This window comes from Macaca thibetana, chromosome 20 (genome assembly GCF_024542745.1).
Source record: "Macaca thibetana thibetana isolate TM-01 chromosome 20, ASM2454274v1, whole genome shotgun sequence".
In the NCBI taxonomy this organism is placed as follows: Eukaryota; Metazoa; Chordata; class Mammalia; order Primates; family Cercopithecidae; genus Macaca; species Macaca thibetana.
This window is the reverse complement of record NC_065597.1, coordinates 58,854,208-58,876,414: the sequence shown is the minus strand read 5'-3', so window position 1 is coordinate 58,876,414 and position 22,207 is coordinate 58,854,208. Positions and strand designations below refer to the sequence as shown.

Here is a 22,207-nt window from a genome sequence, read left to right as displayed (position 1 = left end):
GCGTAAGCCACCACACCCAGCCAGTTGTAAGATTTAAATGAGATAGTATTTGCAAACCCCTTACAGTAATACCTGGCATTCAGTGTGAGAACAGTGTTAGCTGGTATTTTGATTGTTGTCAATATTGACTAGCTATGTGACCTTAGGCAATTTGAATTAATAATGGGGGTGAAAAGTTCTGTTGCTCGCAGTAGCCAGGCCAGCTACTCAGTCTGGAGCTGTTTTCTTGCAAGAATACATATCCAGTGTTGCTAAATCTTCTGTTCTTAAAGGAGAAGTGAGAAATCTGGATTTGCACGTGAAGTATCCTGGTTTTAAAACATTGGCAATGATTCATAAAAAAAGGATGAGGTCGTGTCCTTTTGTAGGGATATGGATGAAGCTAGAAACCATTCTGAGCAAACTATCGCAAGGACAGAAAACCAAACACCGCATGTTCTCACTCGTAGGAGGGAATTGAACAATGAGAACACTTGGACACAGGGTGGGGAATGTCACACACCGGAGGCTGTCATGGCGGGAGGGGGAGTGATAGCATTAGGAGAAATACCTAATGTAAATGAAGAGTTAACGGGGCAGCACACCAACATGGCACATGTATACATATGTAACCTGCACGTTGTGCACATGTACCCTAGAACTTAAAGTATAATAATAAAGAAAAAATGGCAATGATTTCAAGTATTTCATCAAGGCCACAGGCCGAAATAAAAAGCAAACCAGCTTGAAGCAACCACAGGCCACCAGTTGGGCACTCCTGTCTTAACAGTCTGTAGCTCACGCCTCTGATCTTTTCAGGTAGGTTTCTTCAAAACCTTGTAATTCTAAGATGGTAATTCTGTGTGCTTTTTAAAGAATTACAAAACCTCTCGAGGCGCACACAGAACAAAGTATTATATACAGGAGTTTAGAATTTTGATAACCATTTGTGCTCAAGGATACACATACCAGGCTGGAGAAGTGTTAAAATAATTCCGGAGTTTCCACGAGTCTGTGGTTTCTCTATCTTCCAAGGCTGTGGGTGATTAATTACCATCTCCAAGGGCCTAAGCTTCATTTTCAGGTTCTACTGCTCATTTCTGAGGTCTGGGCTGAAAAATATTGAATTGAATGTAAGATAGCAAAAAAGACCAACTTTTTAAACTTTTAATAAAAAAGAGAGCGATACACACAGTTTTAACTGCCAACATTTCTGTAAAACATGGAGAATCCCCTTGTTCTCTCTGTGGAGTTTCTGTTTTCTCCTCCGAGTCCTATTTGAAGGTGAGTTCCCATTTTCCAACAAGGTGAGGGCTGTGTGAATCTGGCCTGCATTCACGTTCCACATGCAGCCTTTTTAAGAGAACAGGGATACTTCTGTGTCACTGGCATCCCTCCCTCATCACCCCATGCCGCCTGCCCTGCACGTGCCCAGCCTTCGTCTTAGGAGCCACTGTGAAATCCCATGGGGACATCTGAAGAGAAAGCCCTATTATGCAACACCTTGGTTGCTGCAATGAGGCCCGAAGAAGGAGGACTTGAAAGAGTCCCACTTCCCTCGGGAGGAAATGCTGGAAAGAGGAGGTTGGTAACCAGGTTTTTAGGGCACGGCAGATCCCTTCACCAAAGTGGGGAAAAGGGAGCACTTTGCACCCGTCCTGGAAATTTCATGGGGGTGCAGAGCATGAACACCAACACTCAAGAGTTTCATGCATGTGTCCGACACTCGATGGCTGGCTGGGGATCAGAAGCAGGAATTGTATTCTTTGTCACTTTGGAAGCTTTTTCAGCCTTGCATTACGCATGGTATAGTTTAGGTAGCATGTGGAGGCTCTTGGGTTCAGTGTACATAAGAATCCCCCAAGGGCGTTTAATAAAAATGTAGATTCCTTGGACCCTTGCCCAGAGATTCTGATTCAGTAAGTTCATACTTTTGATTAACACCAGGATATCAGTTAAAAGAGTAGTTTCTGGTAACTGACAAACTTGCTTACTGTTCCTGGCTCCATTCCTGATTAGCCCTGTGTTTTTGAGCAAATTATTCTCTGAGAGTATCAGTTATCTGATCAATAAAATGGGGATCATGATACCTCCCTTGGCAGGGTTGCAGGAATTTCATATGCTTGGCACAAAGTAAGCATTCAAAACGAATTAGGTAAATGTGCTCATTTCGCTGCCGTCACATGACATGGGTTGCTCTCGTGTCTACGGCAGCTTGCAGTTCAGAAGGCTTGTGGTTTAGTAGGGTTGAGTATAGAGGGATATGTCTCAGCCCTTGTAAGCCTGGAGGAAGAAATCAAAGAGAAAATCATTTTTGAGGTTGTAACTATGTACAGTATCTACTTTTATTTAATGTTCATGACAACTCATGATGTCAGTGGTATCCCGTGTTCAAGACAAGGAGGAGACCTTAGGGTTTGCTGGGACAGTCTGGGTTTATACCTGTTAAGCTTGTGTAATTATTAATAGTGTCCCTTACGAAAAGGTCTCAGAAAATCTGTTTTCCACTTTAACAGTAGCTGTGTTGGCAAGTGTAATCCTACCTGTTTATATAGTGTCAGTGAGAAAAATAAAGTGCACAGAAGCTGAGGACTTTGCCCAAGGTCACAAGTGGTGCTAGGTGGTGGTTATGGACTGAATTGTACCCCTACCCTAATTTCATATGTTGAAACCCTGCCTCCCCCAGTACCTCAAAACGTGACTATTTGGAGATAGGGCCTTTACTGAGGTGATTAAATTTAAGTAATGGTGTCCTCATCCAATCTGACTGGTTTTTTTTAATAAGAAAAGGAAATTTCAGCCAGGCCTGGTGGCTCATGCCTTTAATCCCAGCACTTTGGGAGGGTGAGGCAGGCAGATCACCTGTGCAGGAGTTCGAGACCAGCCTGGCCAACATGGCAAAAGCCTATCTCTACTAAAAATACAAAAATTAGACTGGAGTAGTGGCACACAACTGTACTCCTGGCACTTTGGGAGGCTGAAGCAGGTGGATCATTTGAGGTCAGGAGTTCAAGACCAGCCTGGCCAACATGATGAAACCCCATCTCTACTAAAAATATTCTAAACAATTAGCTGGGCGTGGTAACAACCACCTGTAATCCCAGCTACTTGGGAGGCTGAGGCATGAGAATCACTTGACCTCAGGAGGCGGAGGTTGCAGTGAGCTTGGATTGTGCCACTGCGCTCTGGTCTGGGCCACATAATGAGACTACATCTCTGCCCTCCCAGAAAAGAAGAGGAAATTTGGACACATAGATACCAGGGATGCATAGAGAAAAGACTGTGTGAGGAAACAGTGAGGAGTGCACCATGTGTACAAGCTAAGAGGAGCGTCAGACTTCAGAAGCCAGACCTGCAGACACCTTGGTCTTGGACTTTCAACCTCCAGAACTGTAAAAAGATAAATCTCTGTTGTTTAAGCCACCTCGCCTGTGTATTATTATAGCAGCCCTAGCAGACGAATACAGTGGTTATGTATGGTTTGAACCCTGGGGTAACCCCTAAACCCGCACTCTTTTCCCACTGAACAGTATATCTTTGTCCTGCACCAGGCCTGCAGCTAAGTGACAGCGTCTCTTTAGGTTTCTGGCTGGGCGTTCAGAGTTGGCCAGAGCTGGACGTTCTCCAGCAGGCTCGAGTCATGAGTGAGTTTTCACTTGCTGTGATCTGTGATCCCAAGAAGAGTTTCTTAGATTTTCCAAGTTATCTGGTGGTGGGATGATGAGTGACAGTGAGACACCATCTTTTGATGGTGGAAGATTCCCAGTTCTGGCCTTAATTAGAGGGCTCTTGGGGAGAGAAAGCACCAAGCCAACCTTCTGAAGTGTTCCCTGGGAGCGTCTCTGGGAGAAGGTGGCATGTGAATGTCCATTGTCTATGTCATTGATTTGGCTGGCCTCACGGAGACATCTGGCCCTGAAGGCATGAGTGTACCGGGATCATTATCCCTATACCAATGTCGTTGCCTAATACCCAAGAGCAAGCGCTGTCTTCTGAACATCCTCAAAGCAAAGGAAGAGAACACGCTTTATAATGGCTGAGGCTTAGCTCAGGGCTCAGAATCTGCTAGGAGAGCCAGACAGGTTTGATGCATGCGTAGAATGATAATGAACAAATTCTTCCTCCTCTCTCTGCTTTCTTTGTTGGGGCTTAATTGCTTGTTAAAATTACGCCTTTGGCCTTGATCCTGGCTTCTTGGTCTTACAAGCAAGACTTTTGAGGTGTAGACAAGTTTCATTGCTCTAAGACCTGTAATCAGGCTCCTGCCTCGTAGTTAAACAGTTAGCTTTGGGAATAGCGGTGTACACAGAGTCACTTTAAACTCATTTCTGTCTCCCTCATGGTGCCTGCCAGGCATAGAGCTAGCTACTGAATCGGAACTTAGTAAACACGTGTGGATTGATTTAGCTAACTTTACACGGTTCCTTGCTGTGGCAAAGTGACTGTTTTGTTTTTAGTCATGATATGTGTGCTAATTTCTATCAGCCATGTCCACTACCTTTTTAAAAAAGACAGATGATAAAAAGATTTCGGTATTTGTTAAGGTGGTACTGCTTATTTGCTATAAGTATTCTTGATTTTGATAGACATTATCCAAAAATTGCAGGATTACTTTGTCCAAAGTAATAATGTATTTTCCAACAGAGCTCTTGTAAAAGAGTGGATCCCAGAGTTTTCCAGTGTAAGATGCTGGGATCAAATCCAGGCTTTCAACAGCATCTGTGTGGCTCGGACAGGTTACCAGTCTCTCTGGTCATCAGTTTCTCCATCTCTATACTAATGATAGTGATCGTGATAATATCTACCTCTTAGGGTTATTACAGGGGTAAACGAAATGATACAGGCATAGAAGTTAAGCCCAGTACCTGGAACATAGTGAGAACTTAACAAATATCATTTATTGCTACTATTCAACTGTTTAGCGTCTCAGTCAAGTAATATGCCCGTAGGACAAAGTTAAGAATAAACCAAAGGAATGAAAACTGTATGTATTTCCAGGCGAAAGGATTCTAAGTAATCTTTTCCTGTCATGTTGTGATGGTATTTAAATAATAAATTCAGAAGGACTGGTATATTGGGCACACAGGATTGAGGGCTAGTTCAGAGGCATGCAAGATCCTGATGGTCACTTACTTCCTTGCTTGATGTAATGGTATAGCTAGCACACACGGCCTGGCACCTAGGAGGCCCTCTATAAATGATCGCCATTAGCTGTAGTTATTTCAGGTTCCTGGGATGCATTTGCAGACTGAGAGAAAGAGCATGAGTAGTATTTAGGTGCTGAGTCTGTGAGTGTTTGTGACAACACTTTTTGATCTATTGAGGTCAGTGTTTAGAAAGTGTATCAGTTACTGGCCGGGCACGGTGGCTCACGCCTGTGATCCCAGCACTTTGGGAGGCCGAGGCGGGTGGATCACGAGGTCGGGAGATCGAGACCATCCTGGCTAGCATGGTGAAACCCCGTCTCTACTAAAAATGCAAAAAAATTAGCCGGGCGTGGTAGCGGGCACCTATAGTCCCAGCTACTCAGGAGGCTGAGGCAGGAGAATGGCATGAGACCTGGAGGCGGAGCTTGCAGTGAGCGGATATCGCACCACTGCACTCCAGCTTGGGTGACTGGGAGACAGAGCTAGACTCCGTCTCAAAAAAATAAATAAGTATATCGGTTACTGCCACAATAATGCTGTATAACAAATGACTTCAAAACTCAGTGGCTTGAAATAGCAAGCATATATTTTCTGTGTGTTGGCAGGGGGTCGGCTGATCTAGGCTGGGTGTGGCTTCAGGCTGCAGATTGTGTACAGGTCTGTTTCACGTGTCTGTCATCCTCCTTGGACCAGCAGGGTACTGGGGACGTGATCTCTTGTAATGGCAAAAACACAGTAGGCCACACTTCATCACCTAAGCATATTTCAAGCTTCGGCTTATGCCACATCTACTAACCTTCCATTGGGCAAAGCAGTCAAATGGGCAAACCCACGCTTAAGGGACGGAGAAGCACACAGCAAAGAACTGCCAAGTCACATGACCAGAGGGTGTGGATCTAGGAGCTGTGATGAATAAGGGCTGCCAATTCAGTGCACCTAGTTCCCCATTTCATTTCCCCAACTGAGCTGTTACGATAGATGATATGGAAGGGCTTTCCTTGTTGTGGGCAGTTCCATGGTACCTGCATTAAGATTCTGAAAGCACTCCACTGTAGCATGCACTCACATTGCAAATTCCCCTTTGGTCTCCAGGAGGCTTTCCTCTGATGGACAGGAATTTACTCTACTGTAAACCAAAGAGTCCCAATTTAGACAGATACGATGGATTAGGCAGACAGCATCATTGACCTGGTTCCACTTCGTTAGCCTTTCCAATTAAGGAGGATGTTGCTGAAAGCAAGACCGCACAGATATATAGTTATACCTTGAATCCTCTGGGCTGAGGCTCTTTAGGGAGAGTCTTCCATTTCCAGTGCGCACAGAGGGAGGAGAGCCTAATAATGTTGGCAAGTGAATCCTAAGTATTAATGATGTGACCACTTGTGAGGATTTTATCTTCTTCCCGGTTAGTTAATGAAGATGCTAAATAGATAGCATTTGTGCTTTTGCTTTCCAGAAGCTTCTTAATCTTGGATCCCTGACCATGCACTGATAAGGTCTCTGATTTTGGAACATCAAATAGAGAATTGATGCTTCATTGCATCTAGAAATCAGGCTCTTGGTTTTGTCAACACAGTTGACAGATTTCCTATGACTTCCCAAGGAAAATCTTGTCCATTGGAGCTGCTTTTAGGGGTTCAGGATGGCATTCTCCCCTCTTCAACCTCGTGGAGATTCTAAGCAATGAAGCATAAGTCTCAGACAATAGCCAAATGGTCTGTGAAGTACAGCTTAATTAATCTGGGCATGCACCCAACACCCCAGTCTGGTGCTTTGCGAGGACTTGGCTTGGCGATTGAGGCTAATTTCGAGGCTGAGATGCAGCTTCTTATCTTAAAATCAAAATCGAGGTGGTAAGATCTGAATGGACAGACAGACAGACCCAGACTACTCTGACCTGAATAGCAGATGTTGCATGCTCTCACCCACTAGGCACATACCAGGTCTGACTCACGCTGCCACCCACAGACCAGGAGGATGGTCTTGCTTCCCAAAGACAAAAATGGGTCCTGCCCCAGTTGCTTGCTTGACACAGGGAAACAGGAAGTACAGAATAGACTCTTTCTGCAAATGAGTGATACAAAACCTGCCTGATCAAAAAAACGTTGCTCTACGAATGTTGGGTTTTACCAATCTTAGCTGTCACTTCTTCACCCCTGGGAAGAAATCAGTAAGGATTTGAAGAGACAGGCCCCAAACAGCTCCTTCATGACTTCTCCAGATTCCTGTATAGGTCAAGGCTGCAATGTGGGGAGACGGGGAGAACATGTTTCCCTCAATGTTTTCTTGGGTATGAGGAAGACTCAATGCCTGGGGGAATGTGAGAATTAATGTGGGATGTTCTCTTGGCAGTTTCCTTTCAGTTACACCAGTGGACAATTACTGGGAGTTCGACTCAGAATTGGAGTTGGGGGACGACGAATTCTTCTTCCTAAAGGACAGAGCGGAGCAGAGCTCACCATGTTTCTGAGATCGTGCCTCTTACACCCCTCAGAATTGGGGATCATTACAAAGATATCATAGAACAGTCATCAAGACAGTGAATGGCAGCTCACCTAGAGGAGGAGTTTAGAATGTTCCGATTTCCCTGCATTTCCTTCTTGTTCACATTATGGGACAGTGGGCTGGTGCTAATTTGCATGGTTTCCTAAAACCCTGTGGTGGAAAATCTGCTAAGAGAAAGCAAAGCTTCAAACTGGGTGTACTTCAGGGCCCTGAAATCATGCCCATTCTCTGTAGGAGGAAGCTTAAGGTTGTTTTTCCCAGAATTATAAATCCAAGGTGATTAAGTTCAGAGCAGACATGGTGTAGACAGAAATAGCCTTCATATGCTGGGTTTCCTGTTTTCTTTGGAAACCACTCACTGGACACCACCAGCTCCTCCCCTCAGTCTTTTCCTCCTCCTGTACCCGCCCTGTGTCTCCTCCAACCCAAAGGGTTCATGCTTAATGACCCGAGACAGTACCACCAAGCATTCCCGGTCAATCGGCTTTTGTAGAGAGTGAATGAATAGGACATTTCTCTGGCCTTCTCTATCCTAAAAAAAGACCTTCCCCAGCCCATTGGAATGTGCCACTCAAACCAGAAATTAAGCTGCTCGCGCTCATTCCTTCCCTCATTCTTTCCAAGATCAGACACAAATTGATGATGGCCTTGCCCCTAGTCAGGACTTTATATTCTTTCTGGTTTATTCCTAATCCTCTTACGGAGCCAAACTCTCCTCTGAATAGAGGGTTTGGATGCACATTGAGCTGTTTGACAAGGGTGCCTTGTTTCTTTTTTCTTTACATTTTGTTGTTTTGTGTGATCTCCATGTGGGTGTTTCCTTCACAAAATCTTGAGCCTCCTTCATCACTTGGGCATGAGAGGAAGTGTTGGGGCAGTGTGCAGACTGGGCTGTGCTGTCCTGACATCTCTGTAGAATAGAGGACACAGATTGGGTTGCCCTCCCCATGGGGTGGCTTGAGCACTGAGGAAATCAAGCTTTGTTTGAAAATGATGCTGAGAACGTGGCATGGTGACTCATGCTTATAATCCCAGCTCTTTGAGTGGCCAAAGTGGGAGGATCGTTGAGGCCAAAGTGTTGGAGAAAAGCCTGGGCAACATAGTGAGACCCCATCTCTACAAAAATAATTAAAAAAAAAAAAGCCTGGCATGATAGTACATGTCTGTAGTCATAGCTACTTGGGAGGCTGAGGTGGGAGGATCACTTGAGCCCTGGAGGTCGAGGCTGCAGTGAGCTGTGATCACGCCACTGCCCTTCAGCCTGGGCAACAAAGCGAGACCCTGTCTCTTTAAAAAACAAACAAACAAAAAACCAGAAAGAAAGAAAATGATGCTGGGGTAGTAAGTTAACTTTTTTCCACTCCTCACGTGCATTTTCTCCTTTCATCCCACAGGAGCCACACCCGAGTCCGCTCATCACCCTGGAGACTCAGGTGAGTACCTTTCCTGTCTTGGCCACTTAGCCTTGATATTCCAGCTCTCGAGGGGACTTGTCCCCTGGCCCCGAAAGGCTGGACAGGCCCATGGCTGCCCCTTGTCCCATTTGGATGTGTGTGTGCCTGCACATGTGTGTATCCACACTGGCAGCTAGTGTACACGTGTGTGCAGTGGTGTGGGTGTACATGTGTACATATTCGCACCCAGGTGTCTGAGGACCCTCCCACCTGTGACAAGAACCATAATCATTTCTTTTGAGTTTTCCTCTGTCCTTCGCTCCTACCCAACCATTGTGCGGAGGTTCATGCAAAGGAGAGAGGAGACAGAGGGGAGCCGTGAAGCGGGAAGATGCTGCTCTTTGATGCCTGAACTTGGAGGACTTTTTTTCCTTGGCAGTGAGGGCGGCAGACGGAGGGAAGTTGCATCCTTTCATGTGCTTGCGTGTTAGGCCATTCTGAGGAATCATGATTGCAGTGGTGTTTCCGTGTGGAGAGGAGGATGACCAGCGGGTCTTGTAAGGCAGGGCACGGTCCTGACTGTCTGCTCGCTGCCTTCCTGGGAGATACGACACTGCAGCAGCTATGAGTGTAGGCCTTGGAGTTCAACAGAGCCGGGCGGAATTCCACCTCTGTGTCTTCTACCCTGCGACATTTGTGGGGCCACATAATGTCTAAGCCAGTGTCCTTCCATCTGAAATGTCATCCCAGTGGTAGTGCCCACCTTGCAGGGTTGTGGTTGAGGATTACAGGAAATGATGTTTATAAGGTCCGGGGTGCGTGCTAAGTGCTTGTGAGTGGTAGCATTTTAAACCAATAGAACTGTTACCGTTCCTGCTGGGTTTGAAGGGGATGTGTCTTATCTTTGGACTGATTCTTTCCTTAGCTCTTTGAGTTTGGCTGACAGGCAAGAGAGAAGATAGACAGGATGGGCCTCATTCAGAGCCCCACAGGGAATAGTTTGCAAGTGTCAGTCACAGTCAAACCTGTGGGAACCTTTCAAGGCTGAATGACAGCTCAGGAGTTTCAGGGGTTTCTGGGGTGCACTGGAAAGGACCAGCTGCTCCCCTGGCCTCTGCCCCCTCCACCTTGGGTCCTTGCCCTCTCGTTGGCATCTCTGCTTGGGTCCTCCTAAGAGGAATGAGGAGACCCTCCTTGCTTCCTCCCTGCTGGGGAAGGCCAGCAGATCTTCAGGGTTTCCTTGTGCTTTTCTGTCCTCCCTTTCTCTGGCACACACGTGTAGCCATATGGGCCCCAGGGCTGACCAGGCAGCAGAGCCAGCAGGGAGGTATAGAGGGTGCAGCTTTGAGGAGGAAAAGGATTCTGTTGCCTCTGCCTGTTTGGCTGCTCTCTGGCTTGGTTTTGTCTGTACTTACCACCTTGACCACATTTGCCTCATGTGAATTTCATCTATTCTATAAAGTCACCTAAAAATACCTTTTTCCTTAACGTAACTCACTTCGCTTTGAGAAATAGACTTACCTTAATCCAGTGGGTCTAAATCAGGAAGTGGTTTTGGTTCCCGGTGGTTATTCGGCAGTGTCTGAAGACATTTGGTGGTGGTCTCATCTGGTTGGGGGGTTTACGACTGACATCTAGTATGTAGAGATCCAGGTTGCTGTTCAATCTCCTACAACACACAGGCCAGCTCCCCACTGGAAAGAAATATCCGGCCCTGGGCCTGGCACAGTGGCTCACACCTGTGTCTCAGCACTTTGGGAAGCCGAGGTGGGCAGATCACTTGAGGTTAGGAGTTCGAGACCAGCGTGGCCAACATGGTGAAACCCCATCTCTACTGAAAAAAAAATACAAAATGTAGCCGGGCTTGGTAGTATGTGCCCATAATCCCAGCTACTTGGGAGGCTGAGGCAGGAGAATCACTTGAACCCAGGAGGTAGAGGCTGCAGTGAGCCGAGATTGAGCCACTGCCCTCCAGCCTGGGTGACAGAGTGAGACTCTGTCTCAAAAAGAATGATCCAGCCCTAAATACTAATGGTGTCGAGATTGAGAAACACTGTCTCGAGCAATAATATTCGTGGAACCACAAGTTTGAAGGGCTAGTTATATATTTTTTGCACCACGTTAAAATAAATATTAAACTGTGAAAATAATGTTCCTTTAGGCACCCTCTGATGTCACCTAAACTTCCTATCAGAGATGTGTGTGCTATCCTTTGGGAAATGTCTCTCCCCAGTCTACCCCATGGACTATGAGAGAACTTCCGGGGTGTTTTTAAAATGATGGTCCTTCTCTTCCTTATCCTTCCCCGGAAGGATAGCCTGTTAGACTTAGGAAGACCCATGGGCAAACATCTGTGTCCCGAACTCTGGAAGTCAAATCTTATCTCCTGGAAGGGGAACAGCTGCACCCCTGGATGGTTCTGTCTTTGACCTTGCTGTACCCTTCACTCTGGACACCACCCCGTCAGCCCTTCAAAACCCGCATGGGAAAGAGGAGTTGCAGACCAGTGGCTTTGGCCAGCACCTGAGGCTTCCAGCAGCAGCTCCTCGCACAGTGACCACTCTTAAAATCCAATCTGTTAGCCTAAGGGACCTGAGCCTCCATCTGCAGCCAGCAGGGGCACAAGGTAGACTCTCAGCATTTGTGCTATGCCACTGGGGAAGGGCTTCAATTTGTCCAAACAATGCTCCATCAGTCTCATTTGGTTCTCTGTCTTTGGGGAGCCTGGGAATATTGTTGTCGCTCCCCGAGTTCTGATTTCCCATGTTAAAGAGATGTGGGAACCCAAGCAAAGTGCAAATGTTTCTTTGTGACTGTTGGCACAAGCCTGTGGCCAGATCTGACTTTGTGCTGGGCCTCAGCCCATTGCGAAGTGAATGATGGGATCCTCTTCAGCTGCCTGCAGGCAGGTCAGACAAGGGGGTCAGGTCCCTTTCTGGCAGGAAGTAGTGCCTCAAATGTTACCCATATGCCATGAACACGATGGCAGATGTGGCCAACCTTGGAAGAACCAACTCTGCAGGGGTTCGGTGACAGATGTGCCCTGAGCCCTGGGTCACTTCCCACTTTTCCCCCAGTGCACTTGGCTTCTAAGGACAGCATTGCCTGCTCCATCCTTGAGCCCAGCTGTCACAGGTTAGCGTGCCTGTTAGATGTCACCAAGCGCTGTGTCCTTGCACAATGCATCAGCTGCTTTGCTTGCCCAAGACCTGGCCTGCATTAGAACACTGGGCTGTGCAGGGGCCCTTTCCTTCCTGCATCCCTCTCTCCCTCGTGTGAATTGCAGCGGTCCTCAGCCACCGCTTGGTTCATCTGTCCCTGTGCAGCTGTTCTGAGTTGGGGGAGATGGATTGATTGGCTACCGAGGACTCCTCTAATGCTCTTTGCCGTTAGCACAGCAGAGCTTTGCATCTGTTGGCATCAGCAGGACTCTCTGCTTAACGGCCAGATTAATAGAATGAGGAAGCCGAGGAAGGTTTAAATCCCTGGTGTCAGGTTCCCGCCTCAGCAGGCTGCCCCTGGGGAGGCACCAAGGAAGCCCCGACTTGTGGTGGTGAATGCTTCCCTGGTCTCCAGATGGTGATTGCCAGGGGATCAGGTGACCTAGAAATGGAAAAAAAAAGGAGTTCAGTGAGAGGCTTGGTGGCATTATTCTTATCCCCACTCTTACTAACATTTACCATTTGCCAAGCACTGACTTCTCTCATTTTATCCTCAAATGCCATAGTTACACAGGTGTTAACTGCGGTACCACATGAGGTACCTAAGGGTCAGAGAGGCTAAGTAACTTACCCAGGGTCACACAGGAAGCAGATAGTATTGGTGCACATTAGACTCAGGGTTGCATGACATCAGAATCTTATCTTCTCAACTGCTTTCCTATTTTGAAAGAAAATAAAGTTGCCTTGACGAGTGGAAAGATTTGCTAACGTTCAGGCAAAGCTGGAGAAATGGGCTTGGTATATGCAATCCAACGTCCATAGATAGACAGATGGACAGATAGACAGTGCTTAGCACAACTATCCACAGATGTCCTTAGATATATGGGTAGAGAGATGCATGATGGGTAGATGGATAGAAAGATACAGTGCTTTGCACAGTGAGTTATCTTTGACAGTTTGTCAGAGGACTTGGTGGTAAAATGGTTTGAGCAGTGGACCCAAATGAAAATTTATTTTAAAAGAACCAAAGCAAAACATGTCCCTGCGCATCAATAGTGTTTTGATAAATTTGAATCCTTATTACTTGATTCTCTCTCTCTCATCGATCCCCAAGACAGTTGATCATTTCTGAATCCACTCCAATTGGCAAGGTCTCGTGTCATTTAATTTTAGCGTCTCTGCCTCCTCCTGCTCCCACTCCCCCCACCCTCAACAGGCTCTCTGTCAATTAGCTAATGGCCTCCACTCAAACACGGAAGTTACCTTGGGAGATGTAATAAAAGGAGCTCTTTTGAGTCAAGATTTGTCAATCTGGGTATTTGTGAACTTGGCTAGAGTTAGAGGAGGAGCAGGTCTTCAGTTATGCTGAGATCCCCCTCAGGACCTGGAGATCAAAGGCATCAGGAGGAAAACTCCCAACTTCTCGTTTTTTGAAACCAACCAGTTACTTGACTTTCTTTGATCAGCTAACTGGGGGTAGAGGGAAGGGAATGACATTCACATGATTTAAAGATGCTGCTGAAGCCATGATGATTGTGAACAAGGCTGCTGTAGAAAATGAGTAGTGGATGTGAATGGAAGTTAACACTTGAGAAATTATATCTATGTAAAGGGATTCATCTATTTCCTTATTCCATAAATCGCTGTTGGGCCATGTGGAGGCCAGGCCTTGTGCTAAATGCCAAAGATACAGCAGAGAGGAAAACAGAAGGTTCCTTACCTAGAAAGCATCCATTCTAGGCGAGTCAGATGAAAAAGATACAAAAAGATATTAATAAATGCATCTGTAACTTCAGATAGTAATAAGTGGGTGGAAATAAGACAAACATGTTTGTAAGAGAGTGACCGGGTAGAGTGGAGGTGGTTGTAAAATCTCCCAGGTAGTGGGGAATCAGAGCTGGAGAGGTGAGGTTTGAGCTTCTGAGCCGGGGAGGTGAGATGTGCTGAAGAGCTTACAGTTAAGAGTTAACCTTGCAAAAAGACCCTAATGACAGAGTTCTGAATTTTTTGCATAGTATGTCTGGATTCCTATAAAAAATAATGCCAGTTTTTCTTAGATTCAATTAAGGCGTTCGCTCCTTCAATGCTTTTGTGTCATTATAATGTCAAGATAAATAAAGAATTACTTAGGCAGGGGAGAAAGAAAAGGACTAAGGAGGTAGGAGAGAAGGAGAGATGCTTAAATTCAGGGGCATCCAGTCGAACTAATGTCTGATGTGAGCATTTGGCAGACTGAAGGAACTTTAGGTCTCAGCAGTGTTATGCTGAGCTGGGGGCTGATGTCTGAAATTTGGCTAATAGCTAATTAGCTGACTGATGTTCAGCTGAACTGAAACTTCAGTATAAACCAGTAGTTCTCAACTAGGTCAATTTTGACCACCAAGGAGACATTTGACAATCACCTGAGACTTTTTCCTTTTCTTTTGGAGAGTCTTGCTCTGTCACTCTGTCAACCAGGCTGGAATGCAGTGACTCCATCTCAGCTCACTGCAGCTTCAACCTCCTGGGCTCCCATTTCAGCCTCCCGAGTAGTTGGGACTACAGGTGCATGCTAATTTTTGTAATTTTCGTAGAGCTGGGATTTTGCTATGTTGCCCCGGCTGGTCTTGAACTTCTGGGCTCAAGCAGTCCACCCACCTCAGCCTCACAAAATGCTGGAATTGCAGGCATGAGCCACTGTACCAACATTGTGATTGTCATAACTTTGGGGTGAAGGATGCTACTGGCATCTAGTGGGTAGAGATCAGGGATGCTACTAAACATCCTATAATGCACAGGAAAGCACCCTCTCCTGCTAAAAAAAAAAAAGCCTCAAATGTCACTAGTGGCAAGGTTAGGAAACCCCAGAGTAACCTCGTTTGTTCTGAGGACAGTTTATTTTACAAAGACACTTCCAGTCATACAATTGTGACTTCCTTGTTTGTTCTCTTGTTTATGTTCAAACATCACCCTTTCTGGTTTAAGTGCAGACTTTAGCCAGCTGTAGGCTGTGGTCGTGACACATTCATCTTTTTTTTTTTTTTTTTTTTTTTTGAGACAGAGTCTTGCTCTGTCACCCAGGCCAGAATGCAATGCTGTGATCTCGGCTCACCGCAACCTCCGCCTCCCAGGTTCAAGCAATTCTCCTGCCTCAGTTTCCTGAGTAGCTGGGATTACAGGCGCGTGCCACCACACCTGTATTTGTAGTAGAAATGAGGTTTCACCACATTGGCCAGGCTTGTCTCGAACTTCTGACCTCGTGATCTGTCCATCTTGGCTTCCAAAGGTGCTGGGATTACAGGTGTGACCCATTGTGCCTGGCCGACATATTCATCTGCTAATGTGTCCAGGCCTGCATTGACATGTCTGACTCTAGGTACACAATAACCCACGATACGCAGGAACATGTGCATCACGTGCGTAAAAACTGGATCCTGTTGGATCGTTATGGGAGAAGAAACCTCATGAGGAGATGGCTTCCTCAGAGATTTATGGCTTAATAGTGCAGAGAACATGCAGAGTTAAAAAAATTTTTTTTTTCTTAATCCAGCTACTTGGCTGGGGTTTAGAGAGGGGTTTGCCAAGGTTTCTGGACTGAAGAAGGTCGTTCAAATATCTTGATATTTAGGCCTGGTTCTTCTTTCAGGGATAGACCACAGGCTCATTTGTGCAAACTTCTTTCTTGTGAAGCTCTTCCCCACTCCCGAGATTAAAGCAATTTCTGTCTCCTCTCCGCTCTTCCGGCTCTGGGCTTCGATTAACCTTTTCCTCCGCAGAGAGTGGTTTTTGGAGTAATCAGGGAGCTTCTGAATGGCTCTTACCTGAGTCTCCAGCCCATTAATTCTTACCGTGCCCAGCATCTGTTGAGAGGATGGTGAGACTAAATTGCTTCTCAGCCCATCTGTTTTTTCCCCCGTCAGCCTCCTTGTGGCAGAAGAACCTCTCTGGGGCAGAGAAGGCTAGTTTGGGGAGGAACCGGATCATTTTATTATGTTTTCCTCTGGCTCTGATTTGCTGCGTCTCTATTTAGTCCTGGTGGGGCAGGTAGGTGACCAGCAAGACCACGGCCTGGGCAGAGACTTGGCTCAGCAGACAGGGAGTCTGGACCTGGAGCATAGAGTCGTTCTCAGGGAGGATCTGCAGTCCCCTGACCACGGGATCCTTTTTAGTCTGTATGACTCAGGGTCAATGATATGAAACAACATTCCTCAAATAGCCAACAAGTTCCCCAAAGTGCAGCCACATGCACCATTTCAAAAAATAGATCATGTTGAGATCACCATTCCTCTCTTCTTGTTGGGGGTGGACTTCACCCGAGACATTGAAGGTTTGAATTTAAGACCTTAACTCAGAACACTTAAAATGATCACTCTTGGCCAGGCGCGGTGGCTCACGCCTGTAATCCCAAGACTTTGGGAGGCTGAGGCAGGTGGATCACGAGGTCAAGAGATCGAGACCATCCTGGCTAACACGGTGAGACCCCGTCTTTACTAAAAATACAAAAAAATTAGCCAGGCGTGGTGGTGGGCGCCTGTAGTCCCAGGTACTCGGGAGGCTGAGTCTGGGGAATGACGTGAACCCGGGAGGCGGAGCTTGCAGTGAGCCGAGATTGTGCCACCGCACTCCCGCCTGGGCGACAGAGCAAGACTCCGTCACGGGAAAAAAAAAAAAAAAAAAAAAAAAAAAAAAAAGATCGCTCTTGTCAGTAATGATTATATACACTGAATAGGTGTTTCATGGAGATGGGAAGTGTACGGAGCGCACTCCCCCGCCTGGGCGTCAGAGCAAGACTCCGTCACGGGAAAAAAAAAAAAAAAAAAAAGGACATGGATTCATACATTTAGCACTTTTATGTGACATGAATTAAGCATTTATACTGCATGCGAGGCACTCTTCTAAGTTAAGTTCTTTACATGGATTTGCTCATTTGCATTTTACAGCTGTCTGATATGGGAAGTATTACTGTCATCCCCGTTTTATAGATGAGAAACTGAGGCTCAAAGAGGTTAAGTTACTTGCCCAACAGGTAGCAAAGGCAGCAAGATTTGAACCTTTGAACCTAGCAGTTTAGCTTTCGTATATTGGGAAATAACCCCTGGAGATACTAACCTTAACCCCATTTTACCGAGGAGTCCGCTAAAGCCAGAGAGACCAAGTTTCCTTTTAAAAGTTGTATAGTCAGTAAGAGATAGAACCTGAACTAGAGCCAGGTGACACAGGAAATACTGTCTCCTTCACTGCTATGTTGCAAGATAGATATAGATAGCAATAAGATATACAAAGAGATTAGAGTCCGGGCGCAGTGGCTCACGCCTGTAATCCCAGCACTTTGGGAGGCCGAGGTGGGCGGATCACCTGAGGTCACGAGTTCGAGACCAGCCTGACCAACATGGAGAAACCCCATCTCTACTAAAAATGCAAAATTAGCCTGGCATGGTAGCGCATGCCTGTAATCCCAGCTACTCAGGAGGCTGAGGCAGGAGAATTGCTTGAACCCAGGAGGTGGAGGTTGCCATGAGCCGAGATCATGCCATTGCACTCCAGTCCGGGCAACAACAGCAAAACTTCATTAAAAAAAAAAAAAAAAAAGAGATTAGAGATTAGATATAGACAGATTTGACACAAAGAATTGACATAGAGATTTGGTATCTATTTATTGATACAGAGATTTGATATGTATTAGATGTGGATATAGATTAGCTCTAGCTTGCTGTAGATCACTCACTTGGCAATCCAGAGCACATGGGCTTGGAAACATCTGTCCATACAGAGTGGATTCTAGGATGAGTAGCTGAGGCCACAGGCTGTGGCAGGGTTTGCCCTGCAGACGGTGAGCACAGCAGTGGCGCCTTGGGGAGGCAGTGGTCTCATTTCCCTTCCAGCACACGCATCTTCTGTCAGGGCACCCCCTCCACCATTCACTTCAAGCACTGAGGCAGATGCCCGTGGTGCTGCCGCTGAGCGACAAGGCAGTGTGGCTGGTTTTGCATTGACTTACGAGCCGGAGGCTCAGCGAGGAGGCATCGCTAACATTTGGCATAAATAGCACACGCACCAAGATCTTTGAAGCAGAAGCGATCTTCTCCATGGGGTTTTGGGGCAGGGCTGTGCGTACTGCGGAGCTTAAAAGAGAAGGTTTCGGTGCTAGAATGTTCAGGCTGGGTTTGCAGGTTCTAGTTAATGGGATCATTCAATGAAGAAAATTGCTTTCACAAAAAATAGCAGCACGAGGGAGGTCCAGGTGTATAAAGCGTGTAAAAATCCATAGACAAGGCCCAAACTTGGGGAATGTGAGAGCTGGAGGGGGGATTGCATGTTTTCTGTGTGCCTGGGATGTTGTTCAACACTTTATGTGTGTGACCTCGTTTCCTCATAACCACAGCCCTTGGGGAAGGTGCTGTCACTCCCCTCCTTTGCAAGTGAGGACACTGAGGCATGGAGAGGCTCCGTCCCTGGTCTGAGATCACAGAGTTCCGGAGTGGCATTGAGAGGGCCCACACGTAGGCCTCCCTCTTCTGCAGTGCTGGCTGTGGGTTCCACCTTTATACTTGACATGGAAGGAAACCAGGACCCAGAGCTGCTGAGCAGTTTGCCCAGTCGTTCAGCATTTTAGTAGCAAACCAGTATTCCTCTGCTGTTTAGGGACAGTGGGAGGTGGAGACTCAGCTTGGAAGATCCACAGCCCCGCACGCCCTCTTTGTGCCTCCTCCTGCGGTCTCCATGTTGGGCATTAGCAAGATGAAATATGTTGGGTTTCTTCTGCCCCCCAACCCCCAGCCCCAGATCTACTCTCCACCCCTCTCCTTTCTTCTCTGGGCCTACAGAGGCTGACCTTGGTGGGCTTCATCAGCAAGGACTTCTCTTTGCTTTGGCCAAGGAGAGGAACTGGTAGGAGATAGGAAGGATGGAGGGATGAGATGAGGGTTTCCATGGGTTGGCTGTGCCCCCCTAGCCGGGCCACAGCTGCTGTGGGGCTGCCCTCTCCCGTGGCTGCAGCTACTGTCTCCATGGTCCGGGAACACTGCTCCCTTCCCTTCAGGCCCCAGGGTGGTGACAGCTCCTGGCTGTAGCCAGCCCTGATGTATAGCACCTCCCTTGTTAGTTTCCCTTACAAAGAATCTCTTTGTAAAGTCTCCTCAGTTTGGAGAGTAACATTTCTTTCCTTCAGGGACCCTGACTGGGCCCCCCTTCACTGGCTCAGCACTGCCAATGGGAGTCACTGTCATCTTGTGTCATGTTTTGATTAAAGGAGAGGGTCTTCCAATGGAGGGGAGGTCCCAGAATGGAACCAGGGGACAGTGAAGCTCTTGAAATGGAATGCCCAACGGTGGATTGTCCAAGCTCTTTTCTTAAAGAGAAGATCATAGCTGTCATTCTATTTGTGAAAACTGTCCCCTCAAACTGAGCCAAAAATAGACATTCTGAACAGTCTCGTGCTAAATAAAGCACCGCAGGAGCCACATGTGTAGAAGAGATGCCCCCGGCAGGGTCAGCTTGGGGTTTTGTCATTCATTCATGCTCCTCTGTCTCTCCCACGGTGGTAAAGGCGTTCTTCACTGGGGAGGGACTAAGGTCTAGGGCATGGTGGGGTGGGGAGAGGTGGGGGACAGACCTTCATCTCCTTCCTGTAGCCCCCAGAGCAGACAGACAGAGAAGACAGGTTATTTTTGCCTGCAAGCAAGGCCTTCACAAAATCACCCCTTCTTAGTTCTCAGTCACACCTCCAGGAAATGGTAACTGTCCTAGAGTTTGAATCTGACTTCTTAGAAACGCCGCCGCCTCTGGTTTGTGCCTGTGAGAGCCAACAGGGAGGGCCAGCGCGTAGCTGCTTCTCGAGACCAAGTGGTCCTGCAGGAGGGAGTAGCAGTGGGGCCGCCCCGACTCCGCCCTCAATGTGACCTTCCCCACTGCCTTCAACTGCCTTTCTGAAAAAGAGCATCTTCTTCATAATAACCCTGTTCTCGTTTTCTTCTGGGAACTGTAGCTCATTTTTTCCGCTGAACAAAAGAGAACTGGGTGGAAAACTGAAGTTTGCTGTGGTGCAGGTGCCAGAGGGGTGGGGTCGAGGACAGAAATGCAGTTTTATTGTCCTGAGAAGGAAAAGTCCTGCCAGCTCAATGCTAGAAGAAGGAACTTTCAGCTATAAAACGGGCTTAAAGAGAATTCTTGGCCAGATGACCTGTCTCCACGTTCACTGGCCCAGTTAGAATCCGGAACCAGTTATGGGAGCGGGAGGTGACTTTCTCATTTCCTGGCCCTGGACTCAGAGTTGTGCCATGGGCCTCCTTGTGCCATCTCTGAGCTGCGTATGGGTTGCCTTTGGCCTTGGGAAGATTTTTAAATTGTTTAAATTTTTAGAGAGGGGAAGGGTGGGGTTGGAAGATTTTTGAAAAACTGGTTGGTAAAAACCACTCTGAGCCTCTAGATGTCAGTGACCGGCGACCACCAGCTGCCTCTTTGGATGGGTGCTCGGGATGGGGTCACTGGTTCATAGAAGTCCCCACCTGGCCTGCTGCGCTCGTTCACCTCAGTGACAGTCCCCCGGGTACTGTTTGTCCTGTCCCCCGCACACTCGGGACTCTGGATCCTCCTAGGGTCTCGCCTGCAAAGTGGACAAGGGCCGTCTGGACCTGGTCACCCCAAGCAGCCCCTTGGGGAGGTGAGAACGGGCCTCGTGGGGGCAGGTTATGGTCTCTGCAGTAGACCCCCTGGCTCACCACTCAGCTGCTGTGAGACCTTCCACGCGCCAGCGATCCCTCTGTGCCTCAGTTTCTTTAAAAATGGTCGGAGTAGGCTGGGCTCGGTGGCTCATGCCTGTAATCCCAGCACTTTGGGAGGCGAGGGCAGGTGGATCACCCGAGGTCAGGTGTTCAAGACCACCCGGGCAACATGGCGCAACCCCGTCTTTACTAAAAATACAAAAATTAACCACATGGGGTGGTACACGCCTGTAGTCCCAGCTACTTGGGAGGCGGAGGCAGGAGAATTGCTTGAACCCGGAAGATAGAGGTTGCAGTGAGCCAAGATCATGCCACTGTACTCCTCCATGGGTGACAGAGCGAGACTGTGTCTCAACAAACAAACCAAAACCCAAAAACGGTTGAAGTAACAGTAGTAGCCACCTCCTAGACTTGTTTGGATGATCAGATGGCTTAACATGCATTAAGCAACAGAACAGTGCCTGGCGACTAAGCACTTACTTTCGTAGTCCTAGCTTCGAACCCCAACTCTTTCACTTGCTCAGTGCATCACCTTTGAGAAAGGCTTTAAGCTTCTGAGCTTCAGTTTCCCAACTAGTTAAAGCAGCCATGAGGACTGCTAAGAGCATAAGCTAGAGACACTCTCTTGTCACTTCTGAATGCAAGCTGCGACCCCCCCGCCTTTTCCGTCTTGCGGAAGTAGCAGGCTTGGGGAGCAGAGGCTCTCCAGCCTCCGTGCCTCCATGCACTGCCTCCTGCATCCCTGTGCCACAGAGAGGGCAAAGACGTTGGCATTCTTTGCAGAGATTTGCTCTGTGCCCTCTCTGCAATATTCCTCCTCCTCTGTTCAGGTAGCTGGTTTCCTCTTTGCAGACGGGGAAGCAGCATGACTTGAAATACCAGAATGTTTTTGGCAGCCAAGCTAGGTGCTTGTCTCACGAGCAAGCTGGGACATTTTTTGCCTGTGTGCGGTTCGGAGATGAACTGTGTTGTCACCACATGAGTGAAGCCAAGAACTGCCTGGATGCTGAGCGGTAAGAGTAGCAGAGGCTGAGACATCCTCTAAGGAAATAAAAATGGGCCAACAGCTGGCCGTGTGGGTCTCACCTCTGCCACCCACAGGCTGAGGAAGCTCCTTTTCTGGCCCGGGGTATGTTCAGACATGGCCAGGTAGTAGATTTGCCTATGTTAGGCCGGGCGCGGTGGCTCATGCCTGTGTGTAATCACTTTGGGAGGCTGAGGCAGGCAGATCACTTGAGGCCAGTAGTTTCTGACCAGCCTGGTCAACATGGTGAAACACCGTCTCTACTAAAAATATAAAAATCAGCCAAGCGTGGTGGCGC

General features: G+C 47.5%; 1 protein-coding gene across 1 annotated transcript in view; it reads left to right on the top strand.

Moving 5' to 3' along the window:
- Positions 1-22,207, top strand: part of XYLT1 (xylosyltransferase 1) — a 369,876-nt gene that overhangs the window by 105,251 nt on the left and 242,418 nt on the right. Inside the window, exon 2 of the mRNA XM_050774856.1 lies at positions 9,026-9,064. Within this exon, the coding sequence (XP_050630813.1) occupies positions 9,026-9,064 (39 nt within the window). The remainder of the gene's footprint in view (positions 1-9,025; positions 9,065-22,207) is intronic.